This window comes from Sciurus vulgaris (genome assembly GCF_902686455.1).
Source record: "Sciurus vulgaris genome assembly, chromosome: 7".
NCBI classification, from domain to species: Eukaryota; Metazoa; Chordata; class Mammalia; order Rodentia; family Sciuridae; genus Sciurus; species Sciurus vulgaris.
The window spans coordinates 33600040-33614921 of record NC_136467.1 but is presented as its reverse complement, the minus strand read 5'-3'; the positions used below and the strand labels follow the sequence as shown (position 1 = coordinate 33614921).

The following is a 14882-nucleotide window of genomic DNA, read 5'->3' as shown; positions in this document are numbered from 1 at the left end:
GGGGGCCTTCCCAGTGTCAATGATTAGCAGTTATTTACTGTTCTTTACTTCTTTGATCTTGACCTGTCCTAGTCTAACATGAACTAGTTTGTCATAGTTATATCCATTGTTCTTTTCCTTTTCTTGTTTTTTTTTTTTTCAAATGGAGATAGATGTATATAGAAATAATCATTAGTATGGAATGCTCATATGAGATTGCTTCCCATCCTTAGGTCATCAAAGCCTTGCAGAGGGTTGACAACATGGTTGGCATGCTGATGGATGGTCTGAAAGGGCTGAACTTGCATAAATGCTTGAACCTCATCCTTATTTCAGATCATGGTAATCTGAATTTGTATCATTTTCTCTTCAGGTTAAATGGTATAGATAAAAGTTTATTCGATTGACTTTTGTTTCATGATTTCCTATGAATGTTATAGATCAAAATGTCCTTTCTTATGAAAAGTCTTTAAGAAAAAAATTATTAATATAATAGACACAGAATTCACAGAAATTTAAGAGCCTCTGTGCTCCTATAAGCCAAAATGCACTTGGCTTCTGATTTTGGAAAATCCTACACCAGGCTATTTGAAGAGTTGGAAAAAAAATTTTATTGTCATTTAACTATGTTAACTTTATAATTTTAGATTTAATTGGAGCACATTCCTATGTACATATTTAGTTTTCTTTAGCATGAAGTCTGACTTTAGAGGCAGTATGTATTTTGATGATCTAATTTCACATAATGTGATATTTTTGACATATTTGTGTGCAGTTTTTGTGGCTAAATAAGTTATATACGGATCCATACCTGTAATCCCAGCTTCTCGGGAGGCTGAGGCAGAAGGATCAAGTTTCAGGCCATCCTGGGCAACTTAGGGAGATCCTGTCTTAAGATAAAAAATAAAAAGATATAAGGGTATATAGCTCAGTGCCATTGGGTTCAATCTGTAGAACTGAAAAAAAAAAAAAAAAAGTGGTGTGTACACAAGAAAGTAAAAAGTAGATTATTTTCTGTTTTTCTTGTTTTCTTAAGAAATAATCATAGAAAGTTGTATTTAGAAACAGTTCCAAGAAGTTCTATGCTAAAGAAACTCCAGTCCTGCAGTGTGACTAAGACACATGTTCTCAGTTAAAATACTAAATGTTTTTGGGCAAATAACTGTCTAAAACTGTGATAAGACATTCCTCTTTACTCACTTAATAATATTGGAAATACATAAATGAGAAACACTGAACTAGTTTGGGATGAAGGAAAGGGAAAATATTTTGAAAAAAGTGAGGTGGATGATATTGCTGGAATTCTGTATTCTTAACCTGTCAGGTGTTTAACTGATAGGAGTATCAAACTCAAATGAAATTCAATTCTGGAAGTAAAAGAAAATTTTCTTTCATTAATTTAAATTCACTATTAATTTCTTTTGTTAATTTAAATTCATTATTAAAGTTAGAATATATTTGATGGTATATTTCTTTCTCCTAGGCATGGAACAAGGCAGCTGTAAGAAGTATATATATCTGAATAAATATTTGGGGGATGTTAAAAATATTAAGGTTGTCTATGGACCCGCTCCTCGATTGAGACCCTCTGATGTCCCAGATAAATACTATTCTTGTAAGTTTATCTCTAGGATAACTTTGAATATGGTCATATATTACTCTAAATCACTGTAGCTCTAAACTGAAGGAAATCAGTTAGCTTCATGATTAAATCTGCAAAACAGTTCTTTTCTACTCACAGAAATTTTATAGGACTAGATGTGAGGACACAGATTCAAAACTGACCTACTTAATATTCATAGGCTAAGCATATTATTTGAGATTCTTAATACATTTCATATTGTGTGTGTGTTAGTTGTACTAGGTTCAAGACTGTAATTAGAAAAAGGCTTAAGGGAAAAATTCAACTGCATTTGTTGGAATTTAGATACTTAATGACACCTCATTAAAATAACTTACATCATTTTAGTGTAATGTGCTATTATGAGGAGGAATACTGGCAGAGAGGATTAATTCTATAAGCAATTGGTTCCAGTTCTTAGAAATGACTTAAGCCATTTTAAAAGGCAGTGGGTCTTTAAAACAGGGAAGGAAAAGGAATTTCACATTCTCACTTGACTATATGTGAAATACAAAATACCAAGAAATTAAGATGTTTTTTCTTTTGTAAGTCAAGCCTATTTTGTAACTATTTCTGCTTCTTGAACACCATCCTTGATAACTTTTGGATATGTATGGCAAATTTTATTTTTTATCTAATTAATCTTGAAATGGAAAGAGAAAAGAGCTTTTCCAAGTTATTAGAATCGGCTTAGATTTGGGCTCTACAAGTAGATAGTTTTCAATGGATACTCTTGAATTTTAATGAGGAAAAATAGATTTCACTACAGGAAAACGATTGTGCAAATATATTAACTCAGTGACACAATGCACAGGTTCCATGTGCACAATGAGAAGTTTTAATTAGTTTTTTTTTTTTAATTTAGAAATGTCGTGCAATCAGCCTTTCATACCTGAGCATTCCACATCAGTGGATTTGACTAACTGTGGATTGAAAATATTTGCGAAAAAAAATGTGTTTGTACTGAGCATGTACAGATTTTTTTGTAATTACTTTCTAACAATATAGTATAACAACTATTTAGATAGCATTTAATTATTTTAGGTATGACAAGTAATCTAGAAATGATTTTAAATCTGTGAGGGGTTGTGTGTAGGTCATGTGCAAATGCTACACCAATTTGCTGTAGAGACTTGAGCATCTCACTGAAGATTTTGGTGGCCATGGGGATCTCCTGGAACTATTGACCTCAGATACTGAAGACAACTGCATATGATTGTTATAAAAACCATTCAGGCAATAGCAGTCCCCAGAGGTTGTTTTGGGAATTAGCTTTAGCCACACCCTTATTTCAGGTAGATCCCCAAATTTCCCAAATTAAAGCAAAAGCAGCATATAGTATTTGAACCTGACACTACATTTTTGGATTATTTTTTACTTGTAATTGTAGCATATCATCAACTGTTAATTATTTTGCTTCTCTCCCCTTCAGTTAATTACGAAGGCATTGCCAGAAATCTTTCTGTAAGTACATTTATTCCATTTTATAGTCATTGTTAATTTTGTGTACTATTTAGAGAAAAGTTTCTGCGTCTGTTTTTGGGATTATGGGATTAGAATTTTTGGGGGTATGGGCCAGAATGTAGAAGCTTAGATGTAAGAATGTGTCTCAATACTCTTATGTTTGAAAGTTTTTAAAATTTATTTATTTGCATTGTAAACTTCATATGAAGGTACCAGAAATAATTGAAGAAGAAAAAAAAAAAAAACCAGAAAGTAACACCTATTGCTGTACCACCATGAACACTGTTAGCATTATGGTATACTTCATTTCAGGTTTTTTTGTTTTTGTTGTTGTAGTTTTTGTTTGTTTATTTGTTTGTTTCTGTGGTGCTATGAATTGAATCCAGGGCCGTGTACCATTGAATATAACCCCATTCCCCATCTTCTTTTTAATGCTCATTTTTTAAAATAAGTTTTTGTCCTGATGCTAACTTATTTATACTACATTTTGTACTTGCTCCATTTTATATCTTGAAGAAAATTCTTACAATTAGTTAGCAAGGTGTTTGAAATTAGGGTCATTAGTTGTAACTCCAGTATAAGCTATTGACATAGTCCAAGAGCCCTGAGGCTTTTATGCAGTAATAAGTATGCTATCCTATAAAAGGTTTAACTAGCTTAGAATATTCACCTTGTAAATTATACAAATAGTAAGAACTATTATTTTTCTCTCTGTGGTTTTTTTAGGCAGATGGGTAAAACACTTGGGAGAAAAATTCATATGAAGTTAGGAAGGAATTTCAAGAAAAATATGTACTTTGGATAATATGGAAATAATAAATTTTCCTTTGCTTTCTGCAATTTCAGTGCCGGGAACCAAACCAGCACTTCAAACCTTACCTGAAACAATTCTTACCTAAGCGTTTTCACTTTGCCAAAAATGACAGAATTGAACCCTTGACGTTCTATATGGACCCTCAGTGGCAACTTGCATTGTAAGTTCTAACAGTTTCCCATGTAGCCTGATCTCTTAATAATTCAAGGTAACCATTGGGCACTTTCTAACAATGCTGCTATGTGAATACTATATAAATATGATTCCCTTCAAACAGATTTTTCAACCTTGGCTTATTATATTTTGAGTTGGATAATTCTCTACTGTGGGGAGCTCTCCTGTGCATTGTGAAATATTAGACAGGACCCCTGACTTCTACCTGCCAGATGAAAGTAGCACCATTCTGCAGTTCTGATAGCCAAAAATGTCTCCAGACATGGTCACAAGTTCCTGAGGAGAGAGGAACTGTTGCCCTGGCCTCCCCCGTCCATACTGATTATTATTGTGATCTGTATTCACATATTATCACTTGACATGACATCTCTTCTACAGATTGCAGTTATGTCTAACAGTACTTCAAAGTTCAACAAACAGTAAAAGCACTTCATTATTTGGGGGGTTAATATTGTTAATATCTCAAAACTTGCTCACTGTTTTGATGACTGCAAGAAATCAGTCATGATAAATACCCTATCAAATAAAACCAGAATCCACCCAACAGAATGACACCATCTCTACTCTTACTAGAGAACTATGTTTTTATTATTTAGAAGAAGATAAAAGAGGGATGATCCTTACCCTTATAGGAAAATTAACATTTAGTGTCTCTAAATGCCGTATTCTAAACATTTCTTTGTCATTGCGTTTTTACAAATGATCTAACTTAAGAAATCCAAAACACTTCTGTCTTGATGCTAATGGTTGTTCACATCTGTCTTTTATTTCATGGACAAATCAACTCTCAGTAATATAGTATAAACGAGAATAACCAGACATTTCGAAGCCAAGTGGTTGTGTTTACTTTATGTTAGTTTAACATAATAGTTTCTTTTTTTAATTAATGAAAATAATGTCATGACTTTCAGTTATATTCTATGAACAGGCTTTACATTATTAATTCATATCTGTCAAAATTAGGAATCCCTCAGAAAGGAAATATTGTGGAAATGGATTTCATGGCTCTGACAATGTATTTTCAAATATGCAAGTGAGTGGACCTTTTATACTTTAAAAAATAGCATTGAATCTGAAGAAAAATGGATAATAAAGCTTGAGACTAAAGATCTTTGGATCTTCAAGAATTTTGTTGATATTTTATATTATTGTCTCATGGACATATGACTTATATCTCCTGCTAAATTTCTGATAATTATTTTGCATATGTTTGTGCTTCATGAAATATATTGCCCCACAGTAAAAGAAAGTCAGTGATTTAATAGATGAAAAAAGTGTCACACTTATGTTTGGAAAGAAAATAATATCTTATATTTACCTAGCACTTTTAAATTCAAAATACAGTTACAGTAATTATCTAATTTAATCCCTGCAGCACTCTGTGAGGTAGGCAGGGAGAGGTTTATATCCTGTTTCATAGATGAAAATAGATTTCATCATCCATTCTATGTTGACTGTCAAGTCAAGGATTATGGTAAAACTAAGAGAAGTAGTCTGGGTATCCTTAGATTATCTATGCAACAAGGACTAAAACAATATCCCACCAAGTCCCTTGGGCATGCTATTTTTCTCCATGTGTTAAAGTAACCAGTTTATACATGTACAATATGAATAACATTGTATGAAGTTTTGACCAACTATACACATAACTAAACTGTACTGATAAACTGACTTTTCTGGCCAATCCAGGCGCTCTTTGTTGGCTACGGACCTGGATTCAAGCATGGCATTGAGGTCGACACCTTTGAAAATATTGAAGTCTATAACTTAATGTGTGGTAAGTGTGAACAGGCAGCTTCCACCCTCCTGGAAACAGAGCCGGAGTAGGATTATCAAAAGTAGGTCCCATGGCGGGCCCCTGTGTAAGGATGAGGGGGAGAAAGGCAGACACTTCCATTTTCTATTTCTTCTTCCTGATCCAGAAATGCAGATCAAATGAGTTTTTCCACCAGGCTGCACACTGGGTTGCACATTGCTAGGTCCTGGGTTTCATTACATGACTTTGGAGTTAGAGTAAGGGTGGAAGCCAGGGAGGAGAGCGTGGGGCAGAAAGTTGGACAAGACAGGGGGATCTGTGGTACCAGTAATAGTTGAGTGGATGGCAATGTGGAGGGTATATACATAAGGGACGATGCATTAGGTATATCCTTTTTTCAGTCTGTGGCTTCTGAATTAGTACTTTTATGGTGGATTGTTGGATTTTAAATATAATTTCACAATTCTGATAATGACACTGAACATTTACAAAACCTTAAACTGTCTTGAGGATAATTCTTTCAGTGGAAGCCTGTAAACTTTAAATGAGATAATTATATCCTAAACACTTAAGGCAGTGCCTGACATGTAATTAGTGTTTTATAAGTGTTCACTATTATTATTATTAAAATCATGAGTCTTAGACTTGGGAAAAACTGGGGTTTGAATCCTTGGTCTACTAAATTAATAGCCTTTAGACCTTTAGGCCATTGATTATTTATCTATGTAATTTTATTTATTTGTTTTGAAGATTAAATGGAAAAAATATATTAGCACCACTGTTGGCATATAATATGCATTCAACAGATAGTAACTATAGTTATTACATACTCTAATATTCAGAAATTTTTACAGCAAAGTAGAGCACAGGTATCAGTAATTCTACTAAAAATAACAATAGTCATAAATAGTCTAAAAGGCAAGAGAATTTTATAGTTTTAGTTAAAGAGTAAAGGACTCATTTATATCTAACTCTATACATACATGTATGATTTTTTAAAAATCATAATATAAGTCCACTCTTTGCTTTTGAAATTTCTAAGTAATTTTTTGCCATTCTTGGAATCATGTAGATTTACTGAGGTTGACCCCAGCTCCTAATAATGGAACTCATGGAAGTCTTAACCATCTTCTGAAGAATCCTGTTTACACCCCAAAGCATCCCAAAGAAGTGCACCCCCTGGGACAGTGCCCGTTCACCGGAACTCCCAGAGATAACCTTGGCTGCTCCTGCGACCCCTCGGTAGGTATTGCTGAGAAGCTCAGCCCACTATGTAAGGTCTCTTGAAACCCTCTGCACAGCATGTGTTATAGAAATCTTCAGCAGTGCAATTTAATTTATGAGTGGGAGGTAAACATTAATTTAGTTTTAAATCTAGGGGCACATAAAGACCCATTTATGATTTAATTTCCCTCTTCCTACTTTGCATTTTCTGCTCTGTTTTTCTCCCCTGGAGCTGCGGTGACTTGAGGGCAGGTGGGGAGAGTTCTAGAAGAGCCCTCAAGCATCCTAAATCCTGGAATCGGGGCTGTTGTCCTTGCTGTGATGTTTTAAGTACAAAGTAAACTCATCCCAATGTTCCTTCTCTAAGAAACAGCCCAACTAATTACAAATTTAGGGAAAAAGTGACATTTTGGGTACAAAACAAGTACATGATACTGCTCTTTTTTTACTCCTATCTTCATAGAAGCTGTAACTATCTTAATAATTACTGTCAATCAACCATCTTCATAGTTATTTTAAGAAGGTAAAAATACCTGACCGTTATTAGCCAAACTGATCACATGTATAAAAGTAGCAGTTGGAGGAGTCGTTTCTCTTCTGTTTTCCATTTTGTTACACTTGATTTTGGCTTGAAGAAAGACTGTGGGGCAAGAGACTATAATTATAAAGCAGATTTTATATTGTGATTGTCAATCACTAGTGTTGTGCTGACAGTTTTGTCTTACTGCATCTGTTATTCCTCTTCCTTTATCCTCCTCATCAAAGAAAACTTTTCACGCATACAATACTGTGTTCATTTTATCTTTGTTTTGTGTTAATTAAACTATAGAAGTTGTATGCTTACAAAATTAAAATATGTCTCTCAATCCTTAAAAAGCGTTTTATTGACTTTTTTAGATTCTGCCAATTGTGGATTTCCAGATACAGTTTAATCTGACTGTGGCAGAAGGTAAGGTACATTACTCTCAGGCCTGGAGTATGCAAGCAAGTTTTTTTATCAATAGTGTGAACCACAGATGATTGGTTTATGGGTATTATTTAGGAATAACCAATACAATAAAGGTAATAATGGAAAACCACTTGATGAAAATTGTGATTTCTCTGCCTTACAGTCCAAACTGTTAGTCTTAAGGAAAGAAGGGATATTTTACAGTGGAAATGGTGTGTAACATATTTTGTGGAGGCTGAGTCTCTCTTTATGAACATTATGGAGGCATTTTGAGGATTTTTTCTAGGTTTAGAGTAGAGCCCCAGATTTTCATTTAAAATACCTATTAAGTTTCTGTCTCACATGGTTCTTAATTCTAAAATATTATAAATTGACTGATTAACCTAAGGTTATCTCCTTATAACTTTTGAATGAAAATCAAGAATATGTATGCAGTTGTTAACATTTTTCAGTTGTGATTTGGATGTGTACAGTCAGATCCTTAAGTTACTGGGCTCATTTTTTTTCCCCCCTGCTGGAATAAAGAGGTAAATTCTGCATTCATCCTGACTTGAGCTTGTCTATATGAAATCACTACTGTATAATTGGAATTCACCGTTTGAGAGGTCTTAGTCCATAGAATGCTGGCTCTGTTCCTCAGGGTCCTGAGGTGAGGCAGAACACATGATGGAAATGCATGGCAAAGGAAAACAGCTGGGAACTTGGCACCAGGAATCAGAGAAAGAGAGAGAGAAAGAGAGAGAGAGAGAGAGCACGCTCTGCTCACCAAGAACAAAATATGTACCCCAAAGGCACCCCCATTGACTTGCCTCCTCCAGCCACACCCTGCCTGCCTACAATTACCCCCCAGTTAATTTCTGTTAGAGGATCAGTGCACTGATTATGTTAGGACTGTCATACCCAATCATTTCACCTCTAAACTTCCTTGCATTGTCTTATACATGAACTTTTGGGGACAATTCATATCTAAACCATAACAGAATTAGAGACACCTTTTTATCCCCCAGATGCTATTGCTGTAAAAGATGACACTTTGAGCATTAGGCAGATCTGAATTTGAATGTGAATTTAGGAACTGTATGTCTATAGTAAAAGTATTTATTTCCTATAAGTTGTTTCCTCATCTGTAAAATAAGTATATAATGTTAATTCACAGAGAGATGTGAGAATTAACTAGATGATGTAAAAAAATTCTACAGAGCCCTTGACACTTAGAAAAGGGCAATAAACAGTGTCTGTATTGTTATTGTTCCTTTGGGTTTAGACTCATAATTTTAGTTTGAACCTTTGTTTTCCAAGTCTCTGTGTATGCTTTTCTACAGTATGTCTCGAAGAGTAAGTAATTAAAATAATGAAGACATTTTTGGTACTATAAGTCCTAATTAACTGGAATGCCTGGTACTTTCATGTAGCATCCTCTAGTGATACTCTGATAACACATTGATCTTTCAGTATCTTTACAGGCAAAAGTAGCAGTGGACCATATTTTTTAAATGTTTATGGTTCTTCTCTTTGTAACTAGTTGTTGTTTTACAATTTAAAATAATTTTTAACATGCTTAAGTAGAGGAAAGGGTTAGATAAGTGTATCATTATATATCATCATATAATACACACTAATTACATTTAAACGGTGATCTCATTTTCCTTCTATGACCCCAGAGGAGAATATCAACCTTAGCACTTTACCATACGGAAGACCCAGAGTTCTTCAGAAGAAAAACAATGTCTGTCTTCTTTATCAGCGCCAGTTTGTGAGTGGATACAGCCATGACCTCCTCATGCCCCTCTGGACGTCGTATACCGTCGACAGAAATGCAAGTATCTGCTCCCCTCTTTCACTATGTGCAGTTGTTTCACATTATTAAGCAAAACATTGAAAACATAGTTTCCTGCTGTTAATCTCTATAATATTTTCCCAAATGAGGGGCATACTGAACAGGGAGTCACATAAACTTTCAGTTCTAGTGCTGCCACTAACGAGTCATGTGACTTTGAGACACATTTAGAGCAGGTGTGTGCGGCACAGAATTCTCCTTTGCCTCTTTTTCCCCTGGTTTTGCTGGCTGATGATTCTGACCTATAGTTTCATGACATCAATCTTCCAGTTAGTCATAATTATTCATTTCTAAATACAGAGCCACGTGAGCACAAGTGCCCACATGGTAGGGGGTCCTCACTGATGGGAAGACATGGAAGCTCAGTCCCATCGCTACACATGCCATCTGGAGGGGAGGGTGCCAGCCACCTCTCCCTGTCCCCACCAACACCAAAAGGAGCCCGGTGTAGAAAGGAGTGAGGGCACCATTTCCCCTTGCTCCACCCCCCCAAGATCTGGTGGAAAGAGAATGGTGATAGGAGAGTCCTGGAAAGAGAACAGGGGAGGAGATCTTACCTGGTATTAATTTTAAACTAGACCAACCAGACTTTCAGAGACCAAGAGTGACTGGCCAGCTCTAGGATGCTCTTAAGTGATAGAAAAGGGATTTGGGAGGGCTTTATTGAGAGGAGCTGTTGGATTTAATAAAAGTATTGCTAATTCTGAGGTAAATAAGTAAAAAGGGCACTGGGGTACATATGATATATATTATACATGCATATTTATGTGTTTATATAAAGTACCTTGAACTTCATTTTTTCTCATTTTCAGACTGCCTTTAATCACTTTTCTGCACAACTTCACAATATACAACATGCACCCTGTTTTATAGGGACCCCATCCTCTCTATTGTTGTTTAGTACTGTAATTATGGAGGTTGTTGATGTGTTTGAATTTTCAGTTTTGTGCTGCCATTGAGTCTGTGTGAATTCAGTCATCACTGTTCCTGAAGTTTCTCCCTTGCTGTCTCTCCTCCCATCTCCCATAGTTGGATATGGAAGATCAACTCTAATCTCAAAGACCATTTAGATAAAAACATGATAAACAAAACCAGCAGAGCAATTGGGAAGATATTTGCACATCTCTGACAGACAGTATCCTTAACTGTGTAAAGAATCTTTGCACTTCAGTTAGAAAAACCAATGAATACACCAGGAGAAAAATGGAAAGTGGAGAAGGACGGGAACTGACAGCTAGCTGCATCTCGCCTCTGACTATTTGCAAAGCGATTTTCTTCTCTTCCTGTGCCTGATACCTGATGGTTCTTTTCCTTTTGTTCTTCAGGACAGTTTCTCCACAAAAGACTTTTCCAACTGTCTCTACAAGGACTTCCGGGTTTCTCTGAGTCCTGTCCACAAATGTTCCTTTTATAAAAACAATGCTAAACTGAGTTATGGGTTCCTTGCCCCACCACGTAAGTATCTTCCTCCCTGTCCTTCCTTTTCCTTCCCTTGCTTTCTTTTGTCTTCTTGTTCATTAACAAGAGGGGGAGGGGATGTAGCTTAGTGGTAGAGCAATTATCCAGCATGTGCAAGGTGCTGGGTTTGATCCCTAGCAAATAAATAAAATAAATAAATGAGTGATAAGAAATCTTTCATATGTTACGGGGCAGTGGACCTTGTAAAAAGGCCTTGGGTTCTTAAGAAGGAGAGATACGACTGTATTGTTTGAAAGGAAAGTTCAGTTTGTCAAAGAATTAGGTAAAGATGGAGCCTTTGGTAGGCCTGCTTGTTCACTGCTGCAGAGCCCCTAGGGAATGGGCTTTATTTATTTATTTATATTTTTGGTGCTGGACATTGAACCCAGGGCCTTGTGCATGCAAGGCAAGCACTCTACCACCGGAGCTATATCCCCAGCTCCGGGAATGAACTTTCGAAGTACCAAATTTATATGTCAATGAGAAGATGTTTTAGAGACAACCTTAAAAGGCAAAAATCAGAAGACTCCAGGTGCCCAGACACTTTCAGCCCAGTCCCGTCCCCAGAGTGTCTGCAGTCAGAACTTGGCTGTTGACTTTCAGAGACTAGAGCCAAGCCTCCAGCTCACACAAGGCGGCCTTGTCCAGCAGGTTGAGGCAGACGGCCCATGAGACCGCCCATGGTGTTTTTTATGGGTAGTAGGTGTTGTTATGAAGCCAGAGAGTCTTTTTTTTTTTTCCCCTTTGATAATGAAAAAGTTTAAGGAAAGAAGATTGTAAACACAATTCACTTTAGTTGAATTAAGGCGTATGTTTAATTTGAGGCCCTTCTAATAAGCTTTTGCTTTTTGGATAAATTCATCTTGAAAAGGGAAAAATTATAAAATCTTGTTTTGTTCTGTTTTTTGTTAGTTTTGTTTTGTTTTTAAGGGACTTGACCACATACATTACATTTTTCCCTTCACTTGGTACCTGGGAAAGTTTTACAGTTTTAAGATGATACTTGGCTGATTTTTAAAAAAATGCTATCCCATATGAGAAACTATAATTTCAAATGTCATTTGTGAAAAATGAAAAAGTTGTCTTTTTTTTTTCCTTATAGAATTAAATAAAGAGTCAAGTCAAATATATTCTGAAGCTTTGTTAACTACCAATATAGTGCCAATGTACCAGAGTTTTCAAGGTAAAAAGCTTTATATTATATGAGTCTGTATATAACAGGATTTATGGCCTAAATTAAATGAGTATTGACTCATATAGTCTTAAAGATTTATTTGACTTTGAGAATTCTAGGACTCAAAAAAATTCTGCAAATATTAGAATTATGATATATTTTAATGTCTATTGTGCTTTATATTTTAAAAAAGTATATAAAGTTCTTCCTGAAGTTATCTACATAACACAGTCAACTAATATTAACTTTCAGTCTCTCTCTGTAACTATTTGGGAGTTCTTGGTAATTGTTATTGGTTTTTAAATTTTTTTTTATTATAAACAAATGGGGTACAACTTGTTTCTCTGGTTGCACATGAAGTAGAGTCATACCATTTGTGTAATCATACATTTACATAGGATAATGATGTTTGATTCATTCTGTTATTTTTCCTTCCCCCCACCCCTCCCACCCTTCTTTTTCCTCCATCCTTCCATCCATTCTTGCCTCCCTCTCACCCCCCATTATGTATCATCATCCGCTTATCAGCGAGATCATTCGTCCTTTGGTTTTTTGGGATTGGCTTATCTCACTTAGCATGATATTCTCCAACTTCATCCATTTGCCTGCAAATGCCATAATTTTATTCTTCTTTATGGCTGAGTAATATTCCATTGTGTGTGTGTGTGTGTGTGTGTGTGTATCACATTTTCTTTATCCATTCATCAATTGAAGGGCATCTAGGTTGGTTCCACAATCTGGCTATTGTGAATTGAGCAGCTATGAACATCGATGTGGCTGCATCACTGTAGTATACTGATTTTAAGTTCTTTGGGTATAGGCCCAGGAGTGGGTTAAATATACTTTAGATCATCATCTAGCCATGGTAACACTTAACTTCTGCAGGTGTAAATATATATTCATACTTAAACTGATACATAGAACATTAAAATATAGAGCATATATGGAGATTTTTACTGTAATTTAGATCTGTAACATTTGTGAGTATTTCGAAGGGAAAACTCGTATATTTATAATAAATCTGAATAATTTACTTGGTGTTTATAATGTTGTTATATTTAACCATGACATATAATCATTATGGTTCATTAGAGTGCACACATTCAGGGATGCCTGAAATAGAATTGAATTCAGCATTTGACTATTAGTCTATCCAAAGGCCAAAGCCAAACAAAGGATTTTGGACCTCACATTTAAGATTTAAGTCAAACTTGACTTTACCTCCAATTATCGCAAATAATTAATTTTGAATCATGACATGAACTGATTTTACACATCACATACTATTATGAGACTATACCACCTGCCTTGTTTCAGTCATATGGCGCTACTTTCACGACACCCTCCTGCGGAGGTATGCTGAAGATAGGAATGGCATCAACGTCGTCAGCGGTCCTGTGTTCGACTCTGATTTCGATGGACATTTTGATTCCATAGAGACTCTGAAGCAGTAAGAACACATTTTACTACCTTAAAAATAGCTGTCAGTGGAGATTACTGTCTCGTGGAGTTGCCAGAACCCTTCCCATCTTACTATTCACATCCTCTCAGGGTTTTTCTGACTATACTAAAAGCTCTTAAAATCTCTGATTGATTTGATATTTTGCTCAGTGTTCAGTGAAATATATTTTAGATATGAGAACTGATATTTTCCCCCTTTTTGATTCAGATCAATAATTACGAGGCTCAATTTAAATACTGAACTCAGTATTTAAGATCTCTGTGTGGTGAAGTGTTAAGACACTACCTTAACAAATAGACTCCCAGGCAGAAGATGAAAAACTGGACAGTGTGGCTGCAGACACCCCGAGTCCAGGAATAAGCAGGGGTGTAAAACCAGAGTGCCTCCAGTCTGGTGGCCCTGGGTCAATGTCACAACTCTTGACTGGAGGACAGCGATAGGGCAGCTCCTTGGGGAAACCACAGAAACTGGTTGGTCCTTTTTTTTTCCCATTTCTGGAGGTCAAACCCCCATGGCTTTGCCAGTGATCCCCAGCTAGTTAACTTTTTTAGAACAATGATTACAAGATTTTTGGAAGCAATTTTGTTTTTGAGAACACACGACAAAGACTGAAGACTTCACAGAGATTCAGCCTCTTGGGGGAGCTTTTCTATTCTCCCAGGCTGACTTAGGGGTTACTGTTTACCTACACATATCTGGGATCATATCAACCTGCAAAATTGCAATATTTTTTACTATATTCTTTGATACATAAAAGTCCCACTTAGCTGCCTCATAGTTTGTTGTATAGAAAGGAAGAGACCTTCATGGCTTCCCATTCACAGCTTTAGCCAGAACCCTGTGTTTTAATCTGTTTTATATATTATGATTCCATGTAAGACCATATCTGAAAATAATCATCCCACTACCTTAAACTCTGAATGATGCTGAACAAACAAACAAACAAAAAACATCCCAGAATTTTAAAACC

General features: G+C 35.8%; 1 protein-coding gene across 3 annotated transcripts in view; it reads left to right on the top strand.

Annotated features, from left to right (window-relative positions):
• ENPP1 (ectonucleotide pyrophosphatase/phosphodiesterase 1) overlaps positions 1-14882 on the top strand; it is a 61132-nt gene that overhangs the window by 43595 nt on the left and 2655 nt on the right. For all 3 annotated transcript variants that reach the window (XM_079148182.1, XM_079148183.1, XM_079148184.1), the window contains 12 exons: positions 213-321; positions 1463-1594; positions 3033-3064; positions 3911-4038; positions 5016-5085; positions 5742-5829; positions 6881-7050; positions 7930-7981; positions 9643-9797; positions 11144-11273; positions 12379-12459; positions 13768-13900. In XM_079148182.1, the coding sequence (XP_079004308.1) occupies positions 213-321; positions 1463-1594; positions 3033-3064; positions 3911-4038; positions 5016-5085; positions 5742-5829; positions 6881-7050; positions 7930-7981; positions 9643-9797; positions 11144-11273; positions 12379-12459; positions 13768-13900 (1280 nt within the window). The remainder of the gene's footprint in view (positions 1-212; positions 322-1462; positions 1595-3032; positions 3065-3910; positions 4039-5015; positions 5086-5741; positions 5830-6880; positions 7051-7929; positions 7982-9642; positions 9798-11143; positions 11274-12378; positions 12460-13767; positions 13901-14882) is intronic.